The 24,921-nt window shown below is 42.8% G+C and overlaps 2 protein-coding genes across 3 annotated transcripts in view; one reads left to right on the top strand and one right to left on the bottom strand.

Annotated features, from left to right (window-relative positions):
- The first annotated feature begins 778 nt into the window (after positions 1 to 778).
- NIPSNAP3A (nipsnap homolog 3A) lies at positions 779 to 6,095 on the top strand. The gene is made up of 5 exons (XM_026866221.1): positions 779 to 988; positions 2,956 to 3,117; positions 4,208 to 4,357; positions 4,747 to 4,833; positions 4,944 to 6,095. Exons 1-5 carry the CDS (start codon positions 865 to 867, stop codon positions 5,018 to 5,020), a joined length of 600 nt encoding a protein of 199 aa, XP_026722022.1. The 5' UTR covers positions 779 to 864; the 3' UTR covers positions 5,021 to 6,095.
- Positions 6,096 to 7,150: 1,055 nt separating this feature from the next.
- Positions 7,151 to 24,921, bottom strand: part of ABCA1 (ATP binding cassette subfamily A member 1) — a 97,363-nt gene continuing 79,592 nt past the window's right edge. Inside the window, exons 28-50 of one of the 2 annotated variants that reach the window (XM_026866171.1) lie at positions 24,708 to 24,856; positions 24,148 to 24,272; positions 23,671 to 23,769; positions 22,315 to 22,504; positions 22,077 to 22,171; positions 21,648 to 21,680; positions 20,978 to 21,083; positions 20,225 to 20,299; positions 19,650 to 19,819; positions 19,181 to 19,358; positions 18,520 to 18,635; positions 18,287 to 18,431; positions 16,861 to 16,984; positions 16,148 to 16,277; positions 15,898 to 16,018; positions 15,648 to 15,710; positions 15,071 to 15,177; positions 14,511 to 14,652; positions 13,129 to 13,263; positions 11,174 to 11,277; positions 10,954 to 11,046; positions 10,531 to 10,774; positions 7,151 to 10,326 (exon numbers count right to left, since the gene is read on the bottom strand). In XM_026866171.1, the coding sequence (XP_026721972.1) occupies positions 10,186 to 10,326; positions 10,531 to 10,774; positions 10,954 to 11,046; positions 11,174 to 11,277; positions 13,129 to 13,263; positions 14,511 to 14,652; positions 15,071 to 15,177; positions 15,648 to 15,710; positions 15,898 to 16,018; positions 16,148 to 16,277; positions 16,861 to 16,984; positions 18,287 to 18,431; positions 18,520 to 18,635; positions 19,181 to 19,358; positions 19,650 to 19,819; positions 20,225 to 20,299; positions 20,978 to 21,083; positions 21,648 to 21,680; positions 22,077 to 22,171; positions 22,315 to 22,504; positions 23,671 to 23,769; positions 24,148 to 24,272; positions 24,708 to 24,856 (2,885 nt within the window). In that variant the 3' untranslated portion in view covers positions 7,151 to 10,185. Of the gene's footprint in view, positions 10,327 to 10,530; positions 10,775 to 10,953; positions 11,047 to 11,173; positions 11,278 to 13,128; positions 13,264 to 14,510; positions 14,653 to 15,070; positions 15,178 to 15,647; positions 15,711 to 15,897; positions 16,019 to 16,147; positions 16,278 to 16,860; positions 16,985 to 18,286; positions 18,432 to 18,519; positions 18,636 to 19,180; positions 19,359 to 19,649; positions 19,820 to 20,224; positions 20,300 to 20,977; positions 21,084 to 21,647; positions 21,681 to 22,076; positions 22,172 to 22,314; positions 22,505 to 23,670; positions 23,770 to 24,147; positions 24,273 to 24,707; positions 24,860 to 24,921 lie in introns of both variants that reach the window. The other variant, XM_026866170.1, reaches the window with a different exon arrangement.

Genomic DNA, 24,921 nt, shown 5'->3' on the forward strand with positions numbered 1-24,921 from the left:
TATAAGCTAAGGCCAAAGAGCTGGCTTGGCCTGAATTTTTCTAGTTTAATTTGAGAGGCAAGCGGTGTGTTCCAGGTTATTAAGGCAGTTGCAAAAGTAAGCATCTTTCTGGGACTTCTGAAGGGGTTTATGTCTGTGAATAACTGGGGGAAGCAGCCAGTGAAGAGCAAGGACGTCTGTCCTTTAGCAATCTTGTCCTGGAGGGGATCAGTCTTTTCCCAAGCATTGGTATCTTTTCCTTTCTTTTGCCTAGAATATGTAATTTGCTAGTACAGATGTAAGATTGTAATTAGAAAACAGATTGCAGTAGTATGAATCGTTTGGGTAAGGGCAGATGTTGATGCTGCCTCTGCTTCAGTGGCATTGGCAGCATTGCCTTTGCATAAGGTGTTTAGACAACTGCTAATTGCTTTGACTTTTTGTGTCATGCAGCTGGCTTTCTGAGGAAGGGGTATAAGAAGAGGAAAATCCTGCTTTGTTATGAGCTAATAATTAAACAGCTGAGTGTGACAAATAAAAGACACACTATGGTCTGTTGCACTGCTGGAAGGAGTTGCAGCAAATAATGCACATGGGAACTATTTCTAAAGAAAAAGTCACAAGATACTTTTGTACTGGAGATTGCAAAGTACCCTGTCTCCCAGCCCACAGTAAAAAACAAAACAAAACAAAACAATCCATCTACAGCATTTCACTGTTTTTAAAAAAGTCTAGAGATTAGAAGACAGTTTTCTGGCTTGAGAATTAGTCTTAATTATTTTTCTTAATATTTTCTCTCAGGTACTCTCATTCCTTGCTACAGGGCCCAGACAAAATGATAGCATTTTCTATGAAATTCGCATATATGATATTAAGCCATCAAAGATGAAGGAGTTTGTGGAACTGGTCAACAAGTACTTTTACCTTCGCAAAGCTCACTCGGAGCTGGTGGGATTCTGGTCTGCGGAGCTGGGAGCGATGAATAAGGTGGTCCATATTTGGAAGTACGGTACGCTCAAGCATCCCTTTGAGCTGCTCTGCTCTCTCTGTGCTCCCTGTCTCCTAAGAAAGAAGGCAAGGAGAATGTTTACCTGGCTTTTATTTGTTTTTTTTCTTTTTAATTTGCTTTTACTGTAAGAAAGTGTCAAAACAAAATTGTTTCTGTACTGATTACTGAAAAGAACACCAGCAGAGCCTGCCAGGACAATTTTGACATGGTGGGATGAATTACATCTGTTCTTAAACAGCGATCTCTGATCAAAACAGATTTAGTAGAGGAACTGCAGAGAGTGCTTTGTTCGTGGTAAGTATTTTTAACTTGGGGCCAGTTCCTGAACAACAGAATTCTTCGGAATTTCAGATGGAAAAAAAGGTTGAGACCTCTTTAATAAGATAATACATGAAGTGCAGACTGTGTGCAGTCTGTGTATGTTTATATGCATGTATAATTGTTCTCAAATTTTAGTTCAGTGTAACAGTCACTCCCCTAAAACAATGAGTACACAGTTTGTATGCCTAAACTCCTTCTGCAGCTGGACTGAATTGAGATGGGAAGCCACTCCACCAGCTCTAGCTTCCCAAGTGCATGAAACGTTTCATTTCTGCTTCAGCCTTGGGTAGCATCAGGCTTCTTGCAGTATAATCTATTTCTTCTGTTGTTGGAGTTGATGCTGATCTAGAAGGTGCTGGTGAGCCAGGAAAAGCTATACTTATGCAAGAAACTAGGTGTGCTGGCTGTGCTCTTTGTGGAACCCAAGAAAACTTGATACTTGGGTTGTGGAGAGGTGGGAGAGCACACTGGTATAATTTCTTTGTATACCTGCTGCAGTCCAGGGTATGCTGAGGCAGAGAATTTTGTTTCTGAAGTTCTCAGTCTTCTTGTTGAAATCCAGCATGTTCAGAGTACCTGTTTAGAATAAAGAGTCACCTTTTTTGTCCTGGAGGGATGAGGGGACCAGCCATCTGCTGACAGGAATATTATGAGCTTATGTGCATGTATGGTTAATCAATTGTTCTGCATGTCAGAACTTTTTAGCCTTGTCTGTTGTTTCTTGCTCTAACAACCCTCTTATTTTTAATAATCTTTGAGAAAATTTTAAAATGCAAAACTAAGGAAAAACTTGTAATTTTTGTTTCCTAATGGTGTTTACATGTGTAAGGTACAACATCCCTTCTTGATTCATCAGACCCCTGCTTATGTCTTTTTAGTATTTAAAAATAATGGGTATATTTTTCTCTTAGTCTCAAGATACTGATAGTTCTCAAGGTTCTTCCCATTCTCAGATGCTGGATTTTTCTTTTGTATTATTGAAAACTGTCTGCATAAACATATTGCTTAAGATGCCACTGCAGCCTAACCAGTTGAAATTCAGACACTCCTAATTCAGTGCATTTGTTTTTAATTAAGAAAAAAAAAAAAAAAAGAAAATGTTTAGATTTGGGGCATTTAATAACTTTTTATATAGCTGAATAAACATACATTACTCGTACACCTGTAATTTTAAGGTCATTTTATATAAGCTAAAACTCATATTTTTCTTAATTTTGTCTTGGTAGGATAATATTCCTTCTTATTTTCCTTTTCCACTTCATTTCCTTATCTACTGTGCTTTCTTCACATCTCCTTATCCTTGGTAACTGTTGCCACATCCAGTAATCGCTACAGATGCCCGTATATGGATCTCTTAACTACTGTTACTGCTACAACATGTAGTGTATTTTAACTTTTTTTATAAACATTCTTGGAAAATTTGCTTTGGCTTGAAACCATTTGAATCTGAGAATAAAGCAATGATTTCTGCAGAATTTAAAGGAAGCTTACCACATCTGCTTTGAGCTAATATGCTCTTTAAAAATATCAATTTCAAACTTATGTAAGTGCAGCTCACCTTCTTGTAATCGCACATTCTGACTGAGTCTGATGTGACATTAAGTGCATCTATTCATAGTTTTTTTCCTTTTTTTTCTTTCTTACAGATAATTTTGCCCACAGAACATCAGTCCGGCATGCACTAGCCAATGACAAAGAATGGCAAGGAAAATTTATCTCCCCAGCTCTCCCCTTGATAGAAAAGCAGCACAATGAGGTTGCTTATCTGGTACCCTGGTGTCAACTTGGGAAGCCACCAAAAGAAGGGGGTGAGCTTATCTTCTCTTTTGCTGATTAAAGTTACTGATGCTGACGGAGTAACAAAAAATGTCTTAAATGTTAAGCCAAGTATTACATGGTTTATAATCCTTAATGTAACAAGTGCATGTACATACACCCATGTGAAAAAGGGACATAACACTGATGAGGGACAAAGTTTTTAAGAAGGCTTCGACACTAATTTACATCAGTAACTGACTAGAGCCCTGATGATTAAGATTGTAAAGAGTTGTGTGAATTGCTTAAACAAACAGCAAAATGAAAGTGCTGTCTGTAGCAATGGTCAGAGCAGTCATCCCTGACTTGCCTTGTCTATCCACGCTGAAGGTAATGATTATTCTCTTTCACAGAGGTTTTTCTCTTTTCTCAATTTGCTTTGAGGTTACTGCTTCTTTTGCATAATAGTTTTAAGAAAAACAAAAAACCCGCTACTTTTTAAAGATACATGCAATTCAAGCATACTTTGTAACAGTCATAGCTGAGGTGTAGACGTCCTGTCCTTCTCTATTTTAATTCTCTCTGTAGCATATCTGGTATTACTAGTATTGACTGTTCCTTGATTTGTGAACATTTGCAGACTTTGTTGCATGGACATTTGTTTGCCAGTTGTCAAAGGGGTTTATAATATTATAAACCACTTCAGTGCCAGAAAACATAGCCAGTCTTAGAAAAGGCTACCTTGCATTGTTCAATCAGCCATCCAAATCCTGCAAACATGTATATTTGTGATTTATGCAAAGCAGTCTAACTCTCCCCAGATTACCAGGCAACACTGAAAAGTGCTAGGTTGGGCTTTGTGTGAAGCCTTCTTTTCCTCAGGGTTCCAGTACTTATGTTTATACTTGAACTAGCTCCAAGCAGCGAATCGCTTGCCTGTGCTTTTGTGAGCCCCTTGGAAGCTGTGAGCTGTTGCGCAGACTGGGAAGAAGGGGTAGTTTCAGGTATCTGCTGACCCCAAATAGCAGGGATTTGCAGTACTGGTTTCACAGTAAATAATGTTGTGGTTATGACACACTGTTTGAGAACCGGCATATTAATTTCTATGTCCTTCCTTACGGTCATTTTTGCCTTTTCTTCTAGGTGTGTATGAGTGGGTTACTTTCCAGATGAAGCCTGGTGGGCCAGCATTGTGGGGTGAGGCATTTCAAGCTGCAATCAATGCTCACATCAACACAGGGTACACCAAACTGATTGGTGTTTTCCACACAGAGTATGGATTACTTAACACAGGTACTACTCAATTTCTGATATGGACTTCGGCACAGGAGGGGGCAGAGGGAGAGGGGCAAGAACTTGTCCTGGATCAGGATTGGCCATCCTGATGCAAATGTTAGTGTGGATCAGCAAAGTCCTGTAAACAGTCCTTGAACCCAGTTTTGTGTATTGGATTATAGGCTGCAGCCAGGTGCTGTTATCTTAAAAGATTATCATATCTGATGTTAAAGAGTCAAACCTTTTAAAGGCTCAGCAAAGTATTATCACACCACTTACTTGCCTGGAGAATTGTTTCTGCTAACTGCCAGGCATCTAACAGGTGAAGGCAGACTACTGGGACTTCCAGTACAGCTGCCATATTGCAGAATAATAGTACGCAACTGACTTTATTTGTACTTTCTCAGTCCATGTGATTTGGTGGAACGAGAGCCCAGATCATCGGGCGGCTGGAAGGCACAGTGCCCATGAAGATGCCAGAGTTGTTGCAGCTGGTAAGAGATGATGGATCCAGAGAATTCACTAGTGTTATTTGCATGCATGCTTTGAAAAGTATTATTTCTTACTGGATTACTGTCTTAATTAAATATGCATTTAATTTCAGTGCGGGACAGTGTCAGATTCTTGGATTCCCAGCAAAATATGCTCCTGATCCCTCTGCAGTGCTCACCACTGAAGTAAACTTATTCTAAAGGATGTAACTGATGGCAAAAAAGACAAGATGGAACCTGTCAGCAAGTGCCATCACATGGATCATGATACCCTCATGAACTAAGCTGTTTTTCAGTTTACAATAAATGGTTGAAAAATGCTAATTGCCAGCAGTATAAATTGCAAAATTTTGTGCCCTCATAGCATTTGCCTTAAGTATTTTAATATTTGTTTAGGTTCTGAAGTTGACTAGCCCTTTTTCAATTGTGTAGTCAAACTTGGCTGATCTGCATGTGCTTACATTCTTTGAAATACTTTTTGCCAGACTGTTAAAAGCCAAATAAATTTGTACGAAGCATGAATTTTTAGTGTTTACAGCTCGAGCTTACCATTTTTAAACTGAAATGCTAAACCACATTCTTTACATCATTTTGCAGGTCTTGTATTTTGGTCAGCAGCAGTCTTGATAATAGTTGTTTTAGAGACAGTAAACTACAGTGAGTATCAGTGGGGTAGAGGGAATATGGGCTGATAAATCAAACTTGTATTTTTGTGTACAGTGATACAGAGCACCCTCTTCTGCAGTTTAAGGGTCACTATCTGGCAGAGCATTCAGGAAGCTTTTCCACAGGTTAATCACTAGCCTGCAATGACCAACCGATTTCACTTCTCTGCTCAAGTATCTTTGTGCAGTCTGCCTCATGATTACTGCTTCTGTAAAGTGCATTAAGATTTCATGGAAAGCACTAAAAAAACAGCTCTAGGCAATTATGCTATGTCCAAGGTGGGTGAATAGGATCCAGCTGCTGTCGTTATGGGAGGATAACAGGTCCCAGCTCCTATACCCAGGTCTTCATACTATTCTCCCTCCAACAAACCTGTCTTCAGCTTTCTCAGCCTGGAACAAGAACTGCTTCAGAGACCACTGTCTTTTATTTTACAAAGCAACTTTCTAAGGTATAAATGGCTGATAAACCATCACTACCAAGTTGATTCAGAGTATTGCCTTATGGCAGTCAACTCAGAGTACTTATTTTTATAAATAAAAACATGGGCTGAAAAATGGGACTGGGAATTAATAGGACTTCTTTTTTTTTTTCTCCTCCCCATGTGACTGCAAATAATTATTTTATTGTTTACTGGAATAAAAAAAAATAGATGGGTATAATAAAAACAGTATAATATTTTCTAGTAAAACTATTTTCATTGTCACCAGCATTGAGAGTAAAGAATATTCAGGATGAGGTGTGCTTTATTCTGAAGTTTGGTATTTTCTGACAAGAGGTTGATAAATTAACACATTACCCAAAGCTAGCTGGACACTAGATTAAAACAGAAGACCCAGGAGATTTTAATTGGCTTCCTGTCACAGGATGAATTTTCCTGATAAGTGTAAACTTGAATTGGGTTGGATTCTGGAACTAATTGGTTGATAGCGGGACTACAGGAAGTAGCAGACAAAATTTTAACATTAGTTTTCCTTTGAGCAATAGGATCACTATTCTGCTTTCATTTGTAAACTCCTGTTCAAAATAAACCTAGTATTAACTTGAGTGATCTTCCATTAATTTGATATTAGCTAAGGATTAGCTAATTTTAGAGTATTTCAGAGTCTTTATACTCAAACATAACATTTTGCCTTGTTAGTGAAAACAGGTATAGGGTGTTTTTAGCAAAGAGGAAGAACAATTACCAATAGTTGCAAATTGCCATGTCTCTGTAAGGGAAATATTCAGACACAGGACCTGACTTGGGATTTAAATATCCAGATAAATTTGTCAGGGTCTTCAGCTGGATTTGACAGCTACACCAATCACTTTTTTCAGGCTTTGCTGTAGATCTTTTTGTTTACTAACTTTCAAAGCTTAAAGTAGCACTTGCCTTTCAAATCTTGTGCCACCTCAGTTGCCTGGAAATAGTATGTGCCCTACCCTAATTTGTAGAGATACTGGAACTTCCTTTTACATTATGCATCAAATTTCATAATGAAACAAAACTGGGCAAAACAAGAGCTTCCAACAGCCTTACTCAAAAGAACATATGCAAAAATGACACTTCGAGATCAATGGTGCCATAAGAGCTTTATTTTTTTACTTAATACAAGGCAATTAGAGTGCCTTTTAATACTTCACATAACAGTTATTAGCAAATACAAATATATATACCTTTTTTTTTTTTTGCTTTTAATGAAAATGTCCATTTAAGGATTTAACTTAGGAATTTCAGTTGAGAAATCTCTCTAGATTTTTGCAAAGTTAACATATTCCAGTGCAAAAATAGATCCCATTACAGATAGCATAAAGTGCTTGGAATGAAGGACGAACTATATATTTAGGAGGGAAGGATAAGCACAAAGTGATGGTTTAACCATGGGGAATTACAACAACTCCTTATCAAAATACAATGTACTACAAAGAGGGATGCAACATGTCAATAGTAATAAAGTTTAAAATAAGTTAACACCTCAGTGCAGTTTCATTATTGAGTGGTTCATATACTGTATGTGATTCGAGTGATTTTTTTTCCCCAACACACACTTAGAAAAGTAAATCAGTGGGTGCCTGAACTTATTCCATGACAAATCTTCATGTGAGTTGCATTATGCTGTCTGTTCACTACAAACAAGGCAGATCAGAACTGTGAAACAGTTAATATCCATGTTTACTGTAACATTCTGTCACAGAGAGCAGGCTCTGTATGAGCATGACAGTCACAGGGCAATAGGAATAAATAATCTCTTTTTGGTGGGCTCAGGAAAAAGGACTATGATGTAACTGTTGTTTCCTGCTAAATTAATCATTACAAGAGCAGTTAAGGACCAAACCACAGCCCTTTCAGGACCAGATCTAAATCCTCCTAGAACTTGTTCAAATTCTACATGCACTAGTACGGTGCAGTGCAAAACTTAAGCCCTTCACTTCAGTGATTTAATGCTGACTTATAATAGTGATTTTTAGCAGTGGTTAGGCCTTCAACACATGCTACCTGTTTCAGTGATACTGTGACATACCTGCAGCCTGTTATAGAGAAGTCATGGCTGTAGCTCAGCTGCTTTGTAATTTTTCTGCACCTGGAAGTCTAGTGTATTCATCACCCTGTAACTCATCCCCATAGGATGATGATGCCATGAAGGTGCACAAAGCATGTTTTAAGTGAGGTATACCAATCCCCATTACACTCCTTTCTTAATCCCCTTAGCAATGTATTAAACATTTTTTAAAAAAAAAAAAAAAAAAGGTATGAAAAAGGCACTTCAGCAGAGCATGTAGTAAGCTCTTACTTTATCCCAAGGCAGGACATGGCAGGGACTGGGAACTTGTGCTAAATATTTAACTGTTTTAAAATGCTGAATTGGTCAGTGTTACCAAGTATACCTGGAAATACGTAATCAACCTTCTTCAAAGTCACGTCAGCCTCTTCACTGTCTGTTGGGCTGCTATGGGCATTCACAGAAGAAAACGGTGCATGATTGATTCATGGTGGAGTAGCATCAATAATTAGCACAGAACCTACATGGGTGTGTAAAGTGGAGGCATGACATACAGAAATGGCCCAGGAACTGCACTTGGATTCAAACCACATTACTGAACCTATTTCTGAATGTAAAAGCATGACAGAGGGGCTCATAAGTGTATTAATGAAAGCATACTCTTCCATGGCTATTGTACAGTGTGAATGAGAATTGCTTGTTCTTATTATATAACATCCCCTCTAACATCATTCTGACTTTCGAAAACTTTAAAAATTAATGGCTGGTGTAACTGTAGCACTACTCTTCTGAACTATCTTGTTCTTCAAGGGGATTTTTACTGAAGCAGTTTGTCACATGTATAACAAGGGTGTACTCTCCAGTTAGGGATCACCTAATGACTGAAACTACACTGCACAACAGAAGCAGAAACTTACATATTAATCTAATGTTACACTAGTCTCCAAACAGGAAAATTTCAGGTAAACAACTTGCAGTAATTGCAGATAACAGCTCATTGCTAGAGTCTGGAACTTGGTCAGATCATGAATGTAGCTATCGCCAAACAGAATGAGAGCAGAGCATTGCAGGCATAATGTAAAGAAATACTGCGGCTACAAAGATCAGCTGAAAGTACTTTCAATCCATAATTATGCTACCTATTTAAAAAGTCATAAATAATACTGTTTAAAAAAACCCTACATCTCATTTCTAGTTTTATCTGACAAAGCCAGAAATGGCAACATGCTTAAGCTAAGCAGTAATTTCAGATGATGGGTACCTTTCTGGTGCAAAGCAGGGGTTAAACAGCAGATAATGTGAGTGACATCTCATGATTTAGAATTTGCTCTTGGCATTAGCAGCTTGTACAACTACTGAGTTTGCTGCTGTGGTCCAAATCCTAGGTCTGCTTCTCGCCCACTTCCTCCTACTAAGTGTTCACGCAGCTGCTGCAGTACCTCAAAGGAGCAGGAGAGTACTTAACTACACAAAAACCTAGTCAATAGTAGGTTATTGGTTGTGATGCTGCTGGGTCAACACTGTGCATTTGCAGGGTCCACAGTTCTGCATATCACCACTTCCTGATGGACATGTATATGGATATGATGGCCTGTCTCTTGCCATCCCATCTGCACAGTACTGCTTTATGGCCCTGTATTTGCCACCAAATGACCTACACCAGTCTACGAACAGCAGCTGATCAGGTAAGTTTTCACAACCTAACACTACAACACTGGTGGTGACTTTTCTTGCTACTGACTCTCTTGGTGCATTCATTGCCAGCAATGGATCTAGCACCAGGAAATTCCCACTCCTAACATGAATGTTTTAAAGACTAAAACATGCATGTCTAAAGTATCTACAACCAACCACTGGCCATGATTCCTCAACAAACTATTTTTGCCACCCTAGTAAAAACATACTGTACAGGACAATATACAGTATGGCTGAAAGCCCGCAGCATCTAGTGGATGCTTTACCACAGCTTCAGAGTTATACTGTAATGAGCTAAGTTCAAGTCTTTCACTTGAGAACAGTACAAAGACGACTCCATGAGGCACTGCCCCTGTAAAGGAATTTTGTTTTCCATTGCATTGAACTGCATTGCATTGAATGGTTATCAGTAGAGTGTCCAGTTTCTCTTCCTCTGGCTTCTTCTTTGGGAGTATCTTATCCCAGGAAAAGGAATTTTGCATTCTGCTCACAATTTCTTGGTTAAATTGGCTCACACGCAACTTTCTTTTACCTTCTCATCTTGCAGAAAGGAATTAAGGATTGCAATGTCTACCACAGTCTGGTTTTTGTGCAATGACAGGTCCTTAGTGTGGTCATCATCGCTTTGGTCCTTGGCAAAATTTACAAATACCTATAAGAAAAAAGGCCGTGTCACACATCACCCCAGATTTTCATTGACTCAAGGCATTTTATACACTGAGCTTCATGAAGTAGTCCTGGGATTCAGTACTCTACTTTGCTGAAATGCCCTTAAAAGACAGATCCAGTAAATTGGTGGATTTATTCCTACCTCTGCACAAAGAAGCTTTTGACAGACAGACTACAAAAAACTTACTTGGTCAAGTGTGGTCTGAGAAACGGAGTAGTCTTCTATGTGGAGTCTCTTTTTGTTCTGGGAGAGAATACTGAATATTCTGGCCAGGGAGGATGGTGAAGATGGAAGCTGGTACTGCAGCATATTCCGATGCTTCTCCTTCAGGACACTTCCAGGGAAGGCATGCCCAAAGAACTCCTCAACAGGCTTAAGATCTGGGTTTGCCCCTGCAATTCTCACCACTATGGTGTAACCATCTCCAAACCTGTGAAAAAGAGGGCCAGCACAGGAGTTAAGTACCTCTGAAACAACTGCAGTTTAAAATCCAGCAGCATTTCCCACAGCCAGAATAGCAATGGGAATGCTGCACAGGGAATTAAGTTTGAGTGCATCTCTCTCAAAATGCAGACAACTCTGTGGTCCATGTGAAAAGAAAATAGCTACCTGTTCTTTAGATGCTGAACACTGCCCAAACACCTGAATCGCCCATTGACCATTATCGCCATTCGAGTGCACAGGGCTTCACATTCTTCCATGCTGTAGGAGAAGTAACTTCATTAGCACTGCAAACAGCAGTGAAGGGGGCAGAGCAGCCAAGCAGATTTAGCATCCAGCCCTGGTAGATGTAAAAGGCAGGGTATGATACAATTGGGCTGCTACTTGCCTGTGAGATGTGAGCACCACTGATCTCCCCTCTTTGATTACACTCAGAGCACAGTTCCACAAGAAACGACGTGCTTTGGGATCCATCCCTGTTGTTGGTTCATCCTGCAAAATACATACAAAAACCAGACTATGCTGTTACATTCCACTGACAAAAAACCTTATCTCTGAAATGACTTGTCCATTCTCGTTATGCATACTGGAAACATTGAAAATAAGCAAGTTTGACTCATTGTCCAAAATGAGAAAATAATTTATGGTCCAAATTTTCAAACAGCAAACATCTTTTCCAGAACTGAGAAGTACTGAGAAGTATTCTGCAATTATAACATGTTGAAATATCGAGTTCTGAACCAAATTAAAGTCAATTAGCTTGTTTAAACAGAGCACTAGACTACTTTCTCCTGCCCCATGAACTCCGTTAATCTGAAGGTTTATCCTCAATTTTAATCTAAAGAATCCTAAATTATTTATTTCCAGTTTTCAATGAATTATTAAAAACATGAGACCGATTCTCCTGCACAGTAAGATTCACTTGTGTCCAGCAAGAAGGCAGGATTTTTTTGTAGGTATAGAAATCTTTGCAGTAGTACTAAGGCAGAGAAAATGCTAAACAGCTGGCAATTTGGCATCATGTTCAAGACCCACAGTTCCCCAGTGATTTTTCAGAAATAAAAGCCTAGAAGCACATTATAGCTTAGACCTACATTTAAACATGGAATCTTTACTTCCATATGCTCTTTGCTCACATTTAAGAGACTAATGATGTATTTCACAGAACCATCTAGGTTGGAAAAGACCTTGAAGATCATCCAGTCCAAACATTAACCTAACACTGACAGTTCCCAACTACACCATATCCCTCAGCACTATGTCAACCCAACTCTTAAACACCTCAAGGGATGGGGACTCCACCACCTCCCTGGGCAGCCCATTCCAACACCCAACATCCCATTCTGTAAAGAAATGCTTCCTAATACCCAGTCTAAACCTTCCCTGGCACCACTTGGGGCCATCCCTCTTGTCCTGTCACTTGTTACTTGGTTAAAGAGGCTCATCCCCAGCTCTCTGCACCCTCCTTTCAGGTAGCTGTAGAGGGCGATGAGGTCTCCCCTTAGCCTCCTCTTCTCCAGACTAAACAACCCCAGTTCCCTCAGCCGCTCCTCGTACGACCTGTGCTCCAGACCCTGCACCAGCTTCGCTGCCCTTCTCTGGACACACTCGAGTCACTCAATGTCCTTTTTGTAGTGAGGGGCCCAAAACTGAACACAGGAATCGAGGTGTGGCCTCCCCAGTGCCGAGTACAGGGGTCAGATCCCTTCCCTGTCCCTGCTGGCCACGCTATTGCTGACACAAGCCAGGATGCCATTGGCCTTCTTGGCCACCTGGGCACACTGCTGGCTCCTGTTCAGCCGGCTATCAATCAGCACCCCCAGGTCCCTCTCTGACTGGCAGCTCTCCAGCCACTCCTCCCCAAGCCTGTAGCGCTGCTGGGGGTTGTTGTGGCCCAAGGGCAGCCCCCGGCATTTGGCCTTATGGAAACTCCTCCAGTTGGCCTCAGTCCATTGCTCCAGCCTGTCCAGGTCTCTCTGCAGAGCCTCCCTACCCTCGAGCAGATCAACACTCCCACCCAGCTTGGTGTTATCTGCAAACTCACTGAGGGTGCACTCAATCGCCTCATATAGATTATCAATAAAGTGATCCCACAACCCAGCCCTGGGGGACAGCAGTCATGACCAGTCACCAACCGGATTTAACTCTGTTCACCACAACTCTTTGGGCCTGGTCAGCCAACCAGTTTTTTACCCAGTGAAGTGTAAGCCCATCCAAGCCATGCGCATAGTATTATATTATATTTAAACACTAGTTGGCCATGAAATCTTTAGTCTTCATCTGAACCTGTTTTTTTTTTCTATTTCCAAGGAAAACATTAATGAGAAAAGGTTGCAGACTCACCAGAAACACGACAGGTGGCCCTCCAATGAGAGCAATGGCTGTGGAGAGCTTGCGCCTGTTCCCTCCACTGTAATTTCCAGCATATTTTTCTCCGTATTTCACAAGGCCCAGTTTCCGAATAGCCCACTCACCAACCTATGAGAAACAGCACAACACACTCTTGCATCAAGCACGCCAACATCTACACAATAAGATTTTCCTTATGAGCATTTTTCAGAAGGGCCACTTATCTGAGGATCTAATGTAGCATGGATATGGGTTTTGAAACATGCTGTTCACCTCTAGATCAGGATATATGCAACCCTGCCCCGGGAGTCCAGAAAATCAAATGGCCAGAGAGCATGAGTTCAACATCGGTTGAGCCAGGTTAACCACCGATGTAATGCTCTTAGCAGCACTGAGCTTAGCTAGCTTTCCAGTTGCTGTGGGCTTGCAGAGAAACAGTCACTACTGACACACAGCAATCCCACTTAGCCCTTCAGACAGATAAGGAGGATCTGGTTTGTTATTCAGGAGTATTACTACAGGTCCCAACAGGCAGATGTTGTTGCCCTGTGAACTAAAAAGTGTTATGGGGAAATGATTCAGTTGCTGCTCAGATAATACCCAGAACTGGGTCTCTTTTTATATGGGGCTGGTGGAAACATCACACAGAGAAACTCACCAGCAACCTTCAAAGGAGCTTGCAGTTTTCACTCATCATCACTACTCTCAAAGAGGGATTCAAGCTACCTGGACATATCCTAGGTACCAGATCTGCCCCTATCCAAAACACTGTGTACAGATGTCATCTTCCTACCTACAGCAGTTCCTGTTCTGCAGCACCCAGGACACATACAGTGAAAATTGCTGTTAAGGGAAGAGCACTGAGAAGGGTGCTGTATGGTACTGGCAGCTGTCATTACCTAAAGACTCTTAGTGTAACCCCATGTCTGAACACTGAAATAGCAGCACTTTAATGACGCAGTGTGATCAACTGGAAAGATGTAACAGCCAGTGTGAGGCTTCTGTTAAGATGTAGAGTGCTTGCTCCCCTGGGAAGTAACTGAATAATTAACTCTTGACAGCAAGTGAGGTGCTGCATGACCTGCAGCTCCACAGCCCTTAAGCTTTTAAAGGAAAGAAGTCATTCCATGGGGAAGTGTATCCACTGTGAGAAAGCAGGACCAGAAGTATCTGCCTTTCCATTTAGTATACTTTTTTAGGCAGCACCGAAAAAAACACAGCAACTTTAGTTTGCCTTGGAAGCCCTGGAAGGAAAGGGGGATAGATTTCACCATACAGTATCTTCATCAGCTTCACACCATGGCATGTGTTGCAGGGAGGGTGCATGCAAGCAGAACAGTTGGTCACTGGGAGGGGTCCTATGGCATTTTGTTTACCTTGCAGACTTCTTTCTCTGGAACACCTCTCAGAAGTGCAAAGAACTCCAAGTGCTCTCGCCCTGTCAGCAGTTCATTAACAGCATCAAACTGTGGGCAGTAGCCCATGTTCTGATGGACATCTTGGATGTTGGACAAGATACTGTAAAAGAAAAAACCCCTTGTTAGTTTTTCACAAGTACACACTGATATTTTAGATGTTAAAAGGAAGAAAGTGAAACAGTTTTGGAATCACTGAACTAACAAAAATACAGGATCCTAGAAGTCCATCTTGGCCAAATTATTTTTTCTCTCTCCCCATCCCTCCCTTCTTTTTTAAAATATGACATTTAAACATGAGAGGCTAGGTATCCAGAAGTGACTATCTGACTAAATCACTTTTCCTAAGCCACTGAAGTACTTTACCAGACTCGGCAATGGGTTGAAACAGATGTCAAGAGTTAAAAAAGGGGGAAGTGAGGCAGAGTTCAGACATGCTGAAAGTGGAACAAAAACTGAAGGAAAAAGCAGCAGAAGACCTGCTTTGACACAAAGTAGAGGAAAGATGCATGGTCTTTCACCTGTTTCCTTTGAGGAAAGCTTCTCCTCCTGTCACATCTGTATCACCAGTTAGCATCTTAAAAGTGGATGACTTGCCCGCACCATTTACTCCCAGGAGTCCAAAGCACTGGGGATACAGAAGAGCAGATGAGCACAGTGTCTTTGAGAACAGGATTCAGTGGCATCATTTTCAGCACTGACAATAAGGGAAGGAACACCTGACCCTCAGAACAGCTGAAGGGAGTCTTCACTACATTTCCAGAAAAAAAAAATAATCTGGACTTTCATTTTAAGTGTAAATTTTTAGACTGGGAAAATGAATGAACTGTGGTGTCACCTTGGTGCAATGCCACCAGAAGTGTATTTGTGCCAAACCCTGGGGGGGTACCAAAGTTTGGCATCTGGTCCCAGACACTGAGAGTTCTGTGCCAAAGGCACAGACACACAAAATCAGAAACTGCTTCAACTTCCAGGCAATTTCCTTTGATGCAATTTCAACAACATCTGGTTTTGATCTTACCCTACCCTTTGCTGTCTGTTGCTCTTAAATACTCCAGTAAGCAGTATTTAAGCAATGAATCTGACAGGTAAGCTTACCTCTCCAGGGGGGATTCCAACACATATCCTATCTACTGCTGGCTTTCGCTTCATTCTGTAAATCTGAAACCAGAAGAAAAAAAAAAAGAATGAGAAGCATAATGTCAGAGACAACTATAATTAGTCATACATGTTCAACATTCCAAACACACTCCAGTTTTGACTCTGCTCAGTTCCTCTGAATAAGGATTCTGGTGAACTGCATGGTTTTGTGCCACCAAGTCTTATAAATGGAGAACTTCTCTGTCACCTTGGTTAGCTCCTTGATTTCCAAGATGTCACTCTGTCCTCCTCCACTAATTATCCTCTGTCTCTCTCTGGTTACATCCTCATCTTCATCATTCACAGGAGGCAGCTTGGCATAGACAGGCCTGGAGAGAGCAACATGATAAAGCCTTAGCAGATGACAGGGCCTCCATAGTTAATATTATTCCAATTCATGGGGCACAGCAATGAAAACTTCACCTGCCTTCAGTGATGAAGTGGAGCAGACAACCTACCTGGGTTTGATGAAGAACCTGTATTGGATGAGCACTGTGATGAGGAAAAAGACAGCGCCCTCTACTGCCATGGCAAAGAGGTTCCTTCCCACCAGGTCCCATGACAGAGGGGACACAAAACGATTTTCTCCTGCCAAAATGACATAAAGATCACAGTCACCTTTCCAGAGCAACAGAAACAGGCTAGCACTTCTTCTTGCAGAGCTCACCAAGTTGGGCACTGGGGCAACTGGAGAGCAGCCAATGGGATAACGGTAGGGAAAGACCACACAAGGGGCCAGTTGTGGCTGCATGTGCATTTCTTACAGCAGCAAAGCTGGGACTTGGGTCCAGAGAATTCAGTCTGACAAAGAAGAGATGGCCCACCTTCCTGAAAGGTTATTGAAGCACAGAAAGATTGCGAATGAGGCCTGACATGCGTATCCCACAAAAAAAAAAATAAAATCCAGCTTTCCAGACTCTCAGTCGCTCCTTATACTTGGCCTAATGATCCTCTCCATACAGTTGGCTTTATGCATTTTTATTTAATGCCCCTAAAATCTGAGAACTCTGGGGATCTATCTGCCAAGCCCTCTCTTCAGTCCTTGTAACAACCAAAGGGGACAGCTGCGGAGACTTGAAATCAGAGGAGTGAAGGATGCTCATCCAGGGCAGATTTCAGCTTTCCCTGTTCAGGTCAGGCCACTGTCCCTGTGATACACATTCTCACTTACCAAACCTCTCCAGAGCATCAGCCATGGCCTGATTTTTCACCATGTCAATAAGTCCCCGTCCCAGACAGAAGTGGGGGAAGATGAGGAAGACGGACTTCAGGATGTCATTGATGTTGTTCAGCTTCTGTTAAAGACAAAATCAAGTTCCAGTGAGCCATGTGAGCAGAAAGCTAACACCACCTGCCAAGTGTGATCCATGCTGTGATTGACCTCTCCCTCCGCCAGCACTGCAATCCTATAAAAATTCAAGGATTAGAAATGCTCTCCCAAGAGCCAGTGCCATGGGTCCTCTGGACAGTCAGTGCTGTTGTATTGGTCAAGATGCTATTAATACAAACTGCACCAAAGGAGAGATTCCTCCAGATGCTCACAGTCTAAAAAGCAGTGTCTGCAAACCATAACGGGCAGAAAGGCTACAGGTTGAGAAGACAGGAAAGCTGTGCTTGCACAGACTGGTTATCTCAGTGACTGTGGGTAGCCCCTCCCTACTGGAGACTCTAATCCTTGGTAGGACTGACAGCAACCTTGAGGAGAAGCTCCTGTTCTGCCAGGCACTTTTCTTCAAGCATGTACATATTTTTTACTGAGTTAAAACAGGCCTCGTAACAAAAGGGACCATCATCAAGGACTGCCTCCTTGATGATTCTCACAGGATTCTTGCAGGCAGTGGTACAATCAACAGGTAACTCCCACAGGGTCTCTTCAACCTCCTCCTACAAGGAACACTTCACACCTGTGTGGGTCAAATGGAGCCTGCTAAAACAGCTTGTGTTGCATACAGACATGAGGGGAACTTGCACCTTCCCCAGTAGGCATCTGGATTTGGAAAAACAGAAGTTTTAACAGTTGGACTTGATGATCTTAAAGGTCTTTTCCAACCTAAACGGTTCTATGATTCTGTAAGTGATGTCCAGAAGTTCCCAATACAGTTAGAGATCTATCTACCACAGGAGGCAACACTGAGGGCAACTAAATGCTTAAGTGCTTGAAATGGCCTGTAGTAGACAGAAACTGCCCCTTATGAAGAACATAGAGGAAATTTCATTTGAACATAAGAAAATAATTTCTGTTACCCTAAGAGGAATTAAGAAGTGGAAGACATTTCCCAGAGAGACTTTGGAGCCTGGAAATATTAAAAAAAATGACAGCCCTGAGCAACCTGCTCTAGCTGACACTCTTTGGAGGTTAGACTAGACAGTCTCAGAAGGTCCCTTCCCACCTGAACTATTCTGTAAATTGCAGAAGTAGGCTTTATTTCCACCAGAACTTGTGTTTAAACCACTGCAGTTGCTACTGGGTACAAGCTGGGGACCTAAGCCTTTCCAGAGAACTGGCTGCTAAATGTAACATGTAGCAACATGGAACTAGACTGTAGCAGCACATGACAGTGAGGAGCTTATGGCAAGTAGCTTACGGTGAAACATACATTGTTGGTGAAGAGTTCCAGAACAAAGGTGGCCACACTACCATTGATGCCAATGAAGAGGTTCACGCTGGTCAGCACAACATACGCTGTGCTGGGAATTTTGAACACAAAGGAGGCTGGATACATGAGAGGGGTGATGGACCACCTGGCAAAAGGAAAGGCAGCAACATTAGGTAAGCACCTTTCAAGTCTAAGAGCCTTCCCAGTCATCCTTCTGATGAGAAATCCCTTACCCATAGAGAAATAGAAGGAGAGCCAGCACAGGCAAGTTGGAGGAGGATACATATGACTTCTGCTGGAAGCAGATGAAGATGATGATGACTAGTGTGGCTGGAACAATGTAGTTGCACTGGAAGGTGAAAAATATGATTTTAGATTTGTTTTCAGATGACAAAAAATAAAGGTGTCTTTCTGCTTTGAACCAATGTTTTTCAGCATTCTTCAGTGTTCCCAAAGCTGTTTCCAGGATAGTCTTAGGAGTGTCACATGTGTGAAGTACAATGTAATACACATTAATTTACATTTCTTGGCCCCTCTAGAAACAGTCAATAGACTCTCAGAGGTACTGGACACCACAGACTCAAAAACCCTGCTTTGAACAGAGCAGAACAAGGGGCTACAAAAGCAAACATTTTGGGGCAGGTACTTTAAAGCGATATAATAAATGCTGATGATTGAGCTTATGGTTGCCCTCCCATCCTCTGTTCAGTGATCCTTGTCTCACTGAGGTAAACCACTGCCCCAAGAGAGTAAACATAGAAGTCATAGACACAGTTGTTATTGACTGAATTAATGTGGTGTCCACTGGCTCCCACTACACTTTGCACTTCAGTGCAACGGACACCCTGCAAATATAGAATGGAAGACAGTTTAGCACAGTCACAAAGCCCTTACCATATCCCAGACAAAGTTGGCCAACCAGTAGATCACAGGCTTCACACCACTGATGAACTGCAAGTGTTTAGCCTTGCTGACACGTTCCTGGATAAGGAAGACTACAAAACTGGCAGGAACAAAGGACATGGCAAAGATCACACAGATGGAGACTAGGACATCCACGGAGGTGGTCATCCTGGACAGAAAAAAAGAAAAAAGCATTTGTATGCTGGTGCTGGCTCCTCTGAGAGGAAATGAGGTAGAGCATGCAGAGCAGTGCAAATCTGTTTCTCCTTCTGCTGTCCTTGTTTTGCAAGGTAAAGTATGACCACCTGCCCAGACCATAGAAAATAAGGTCAGCACATCACAGCCTAAAAGCCACAGGACACTGAGTGTCTACCAGTGAGACTAAAACCTTCTATGCTGCCTGTTTCCAGTAATCAGCAGGTGATGAGCCCAAACCGTTTGTGTTCACATCAGGACTTACAGGGCCACTTCAGAGAGCTGCTGCTTGGTGAGGTTGAGTGGGTGATTGAAGGCAGTGATCCCATAAGCACTAGGGTTTTTGCCCTCCTGCAGGTTGGCCCGAAGGATGGCATTGTTGATCACATTCAGGAACGAGGCAATGGCATGCCAGCCTTTGTTATTGAACCACACCTGCAAGAGACATCAACATCAGAAAGGCATCAGCTACTCAACAGGCTCCCGACCCCTGCAGAAGAACATCCCTTCCTCTTGAGAGCACGTAGTTTCTGTCCACACCTTTCCAGCTAGTTTCCTCAGGGACAAACATACAGCTTAATCAATAACCACAAGAGGCTGCTGGAAGCGAGCACTGATCCAGCACTGAACCCCTTCCGGGCCTTAGGCCTAGATTCCAATGAAGAAACAGATTTTGGGGAAACCCCCACAAGAATACAGGCTGCATTTGCTCCACTAGACAGAGAGCTCTGGTCTGCACAGTTGTCCAAGGCAAACTGCTGGGACTTTGCTAACTAAAAATAACTCCAGATTACCAGAGCTTCAAATAGCAAGCACAGCAGTGAGGATTTGTTAATTTACCTTCACGTTGTTCTTTGTATCCAGGCCCTTCATGAAATTTGACAAGCTGTTGAGAAACCGATCTCCAGAACTCCCCTGCAAACAGCAAAGAGACCATTACTTACTCTCTGAGAGTACTTTTATTCACGTCCTGAAGTCTAGTGGGGGGCCCACTATGTTTTTCACATCTCTGACAGTTTTCTTTTCATTCTGCAGCCTGTATCTGCCAAGCTGGAGGTGGTAAGAAGGCTGAGAAACCTCAGCTTTCCTACCCTCTTTCCTTTCTGCAGTCACACTGGTAAGAGAGGTCATCCTGCCTTTTACCCAGCAGTAAATATTAACCAAGGTTGCAAGCAAGCTTCAAATGAATTGCAGTCCACAGACAGTCTAAGAAGAAAGCAGTGGCCCAAATTCTTTTCTGAGCCAAGGCAGGTTCAGCACAGGAGAGCTCAATTGTGGTTTTGAAGGAGACAGCTCCTTCCCTGAGACAGCCCATCCTGTCTTGATGCAAAATGCTCAGAGGTGTCTGTAATCCCCACTGGCTTGAAACTGGTGTTGGGCAGAACCCACATCAGCAATGTGGGTTGCATAAGCCTCAGCTGAGTGTCCCCAGGGCTTCTGCTGTTTGCAGACACCAGCTCAGAGACAGTAGGAAGAAGCCACTGGTCACAGCTAACATACATACAATCCCCATTTTATGGCTTCCAAGTCATCTCCCAAATAACAGGACTCTGACATTAGCACATCCTGTGTTTATGGGGGACAGCTGCTCACCTGGGCTAGCTCCAAGATTTTCTTCACCTGCTTAATGGCATCACTGACTTCATGGCTTGGAGGAAGCATGAGGGAACTGCTGGCTCCTAAGGAAAAGCCGCCATACCTGAAAGTTCAGATAGAAAGTGATGCTAAGATGTGACTACTTCCTGACCTCCAGAAAATGCCACTTGTCATCTCTCCTGAAATGTCTTCTCCTGCACTATATCCAAGGCAAGTATGTCCACTCCCACACAAAGGGATGATGTCGATCTTCCTGCACTGCTGCTTAGCCATAATGGCTCCTACTCTTTGTTTCTGGGGTTAAATACTTATGACTGCTCAGTGTGCTGTTCCATTTAATGAATGCATCTATCCTCTACTGCTAGTACAGGCGAAGCGGGACATCTCCCTGCTTCCCTGTCTTGGAAGAATAGCACCTCCCAGGATGGAGTATCAGTAGGCTCATCCTGCAAATCTTTTCAAGCCGATACTGCTCTCCACATAAGGCAGGAATGCTTTCCAGTGATGTGCTCTCGAGTTGTCCCAGTTTATCCTTAAACATGTTCCCTCAACATTTGGCAGTTGAGTCATATAAAACAAACTGCAAAGCAGGGTGGGTCTGTCCTGCTTAATACAGTGCTTAAAGGTTAGTGGAAACACATAAGCTAGAAATAAGGCAGTAACTTACCTGAATTCATTCACCCAGATCTTATTCTTCAAGCTGTAAAGACAGAAAAGAAAACTGATGTATAATACACAGAACAAGAGGAGAGACAGACCTACCAGTGCTGCAGGCACATGGCCAGGGAGAAGAATGCAACAGCCTCTCACATCTGGCATGTGTCCCACCGCTCCTCTTCAGGGTTAGTGTCCAGATTCTCCCTGTACTCTGCCTACAAGGCCCATGGCTTGGCCCTCAGAGCTGCCACAGCACCATTAATGAAGTAGAAACACCACCTGAGCCATAGATCAGGATAGTCTGAGGAGCTGAATGGGTCTGGCCCACTGCTGAAGAGCTTCCGTTGCCCACACCTATTCACCTGATTTGTGCAGCATCCCCCATACATCAAGCAGCATTTGGTGGGGAGGGAAGGGAGGGGGTGCGTTCAACAGCTACCTTTTCCCAATGATCTGCACGTAAGTCTTCACTAGGTAGTCTGATATATTGCGGCCTGTCAGATTCTGGAGAATGTCAGCAGTGTCTTGCTCACGCTGGTGTCACCAGGAAAAACACATAAATTCCCATCAGAAAATGCAGATGCTGAGTCAAACAAACCATGTTTGAAAGAATCACACGCAGCTGCTCTGCTCTCCAGGAGCATCCCTCATCACAGTACCATTGAGGTCCCTCCTACCTGTGGGGGTGGTAGACCACCTGCTCCAGGGGGGCACACAGGCAGCATCTTCTTGATCTTCTCATTGCTGCACTCACAAGATGGTGAAGGGTTCTCCATACTCCAGTTGCCTTTCAAGAAGATGTCCAGGACTGAGTCTGGGACTGAAGCAGTGGTCCATTCCCTCTGCCCCACAGTGCAAGGAGTGTCTCTGTGTCAGGGAGGAGGCAAGGAAAATGCAGTTTTTAAAACAACTATGTCAGCCTTTGTTTACAAGCCGTTTAAGTAACAGGCACCGCAGTCCCCAGAAGCGGCAGCCTGCTTTTCAAAGGAGCCTGACCTCACTGAGACAAACAGCTCAGAGCAATAGACCAGGCTCTGCAGCTTCTAACAGATCCCAGTGCCAAAGAGACTGAGGTTGCCCAACACTGAGTAGTGCCTGACACACCTCTCTTCTCATTTGCTCCACAGGATGAGTGCTTTATTTTAGTCAGTCCCATCACGCACAGCATCCAGAGTTCAAGGAGCCATTAGACAATGCTTTTAGCCATATGGTTTAGTTTTAAGTAGTTCTGCGAGGGGCAGGGATTTAGACTCGATGATCGTTATGGGTGTCTTCCAATTCAAGATATTCTATGATTCTAAGACCATGGCAGACTGTTCTTAGACGACATTTCTGCCTTTGGGGCACCACCATACTGCTCTTCCCCAAGGCAGCATCGGTGGGCAGCCTCCTCCCTGTGCCCCATGAGTGGTACTCTTGTGTCTGTTTCACAGGATACAGCTTACTTTCCACCACTGGCCAGCACACAGGGTCCCTTGCTCCCCTTGCCATCATGAACAATAGCTGCAGTTCTTCTAGGCTAGGCTAGATACACCATCCTGGACTTTGTATACCCCTTCTGCACTCACAGCCTGGATCTTCAGTAATTTGCGCAAGGCCCTGCAGTTAGTAGCAGAGCTAGAAAACACCACCAATGCTGTCTAGCTCCCCTTCTTTTATTGGTGTTTGTGGGGTGCTAATCTAGGTTTCTAGTGCATCTAGAAAGGGAGGATTGCATAATGACAATAGCTACAGTCAGCAACATACAGCAACATGACTAGGTCCTTTATGTTCAGGATCAAACAGTAATTTGAAGGAGAGACTACTGTCTCCATCACTGTCCGTAAGGACTTGCACTCAAAATCTCACTTCCTCACCACATTGGTAACTTTCTAAAAGGTCCCAAGTAGAAAAAACTGAATATAATTGCAGCTCTTTTGGCTTAAATCATGCTCTGGCCACACATGACTATCATTCTCTAAAGCCAGCTAAATCTACTGGGTGTCCAGAAGCTGGGACTGGGCTTCCTCTTCCCAGTCCAGAGTTCTACTTACGGGATGGAGTGCCCCTGCATACAGCGTGTCCCAAAACCAGGCTTATTGAGAAGGGCATCCAAAAGCCTCTGAGTGCCTGCATCTTCTGGAGCATCATTGCTATGGGTACAGCAGAGAAACCCTATCAGGTCAGTGGAATAACTGGCACACAGCAAAAGCATCAGCAGGGAAAGGCTGAGAGCTCAGGAAAGGTTATGAGTAGACATTTCCCTTTGAAGAACACTTGATCTATGAGCATACACACACTCCGGTCTTTACGCATAGTATTATTAGAGTCACAGCACCATTCAGAAATGGATATGGCCTTGCCAGTAGTTAGAGCTGGCATTTAAAGGTCCAGAAATAAAATACCAGTGCTTCTGAGCTAAGCACAGAAAACAAGTTTAAATAACCTGGTGAGAAACTCAGTAACTCACATTTGCAAAGAAGAACAGAATTGCAGGATTTAGTACCATTTCTGGGCCACAAGAAACATACCTAATGAAAGTGTACTGTTCATCATACATCCAGGGCTGTAATTCCAGGCTGGGATACTTCCCAAAGGGAGGAACGATCAGGCTGAACATGAGAGCAATACACACAAAGACAGCTGGCAGCACAATCTGAAAGTGCAAGGAAAGAGCAAGTCTTTTTTAAAGCGAATGTTCCCAGAGGCATCAGGAGCTACATGCGAGTCAGTTAACGCATCAAAACTTTTTAAGTTTCCCAGGAAGGTCTTTGCTATTTACACCACAGCATTGCGAGACACCAACAGAAGACCTACCCTGGCATTCAGTCAGGACACTCATTTGGGATGCAGAGGATTCAGCCTGCAAATGCTGCTCTCAAGACCAAATTTGGATTTGAATCTCAGTTGCATCCTTGCTGTGCAAGAACACTGTAACCACTTTGTTATCATGTAACTTCTTTCACTTGCACAGATGTGCGGTGATGACCAGTTTTGGTTATTTGTATTCCCTTCAGGTTTTCTGCCCACCTTCATCTCTGAATAAATGCATGGTGCAGAGCTGTCCCTGCTGCATGTTGGGTGCTCTCACCTGAGCAAAGAAGCCCTTCCGGCTTCTCTTGGCAATAAGCAGCCTCTTCCACAACAAAGCCATGAATTGCTGCTGGGTGAGCTTCCAGCCCTTCATCTGGTAGGAGCCTTTCCCATCCATGCCACTGAGAAGGTCTGTCTCTCTGGATTCTGCTAGCAAGAGAAATGACCCTCATTCAAAAGCTCACAAACATATCCTCTGGGCACTTCTGTGC

The sequence above is a fragment of the Athene cunicularia genome (assembly GCF_003259725.1).
Source record: "Athene cunicularia isolate RWA chromosome Z unlocalized genomic scaffold, athCun1 chrZ_part2, whole genome shotgun sequence".
NCBI classification, from domain to species: Eukaryota; Metazoa; Chordata; class Aves; order Strigiformes; family Strigidae; genus Athene; species Athene cunicularia.

Coding starts and splice junctions, on each gene's coding strand:
- NIPSNAP3A (XM_026866221.1), top strand. CDS start 865: ATGAAGGAGTTTGTGGAACTGGTCAACAAGTACTTTTACCTTCGCAAA. Junction 3,118..4,207: donor GAAGCCACCAAAAGAAGGGG/GTGAGCTTATCT, acceptor CTTTTCTTCTAG/GTGTGTATGAGTGGGTTACT. Junction 4,834..4,943: donor TGCCAGAGTTGTTGCAGCTG/GTAAGAGATGAT, acceptor ATTTAATTTCAG/TGCGGGACAGTGTCAGATTC.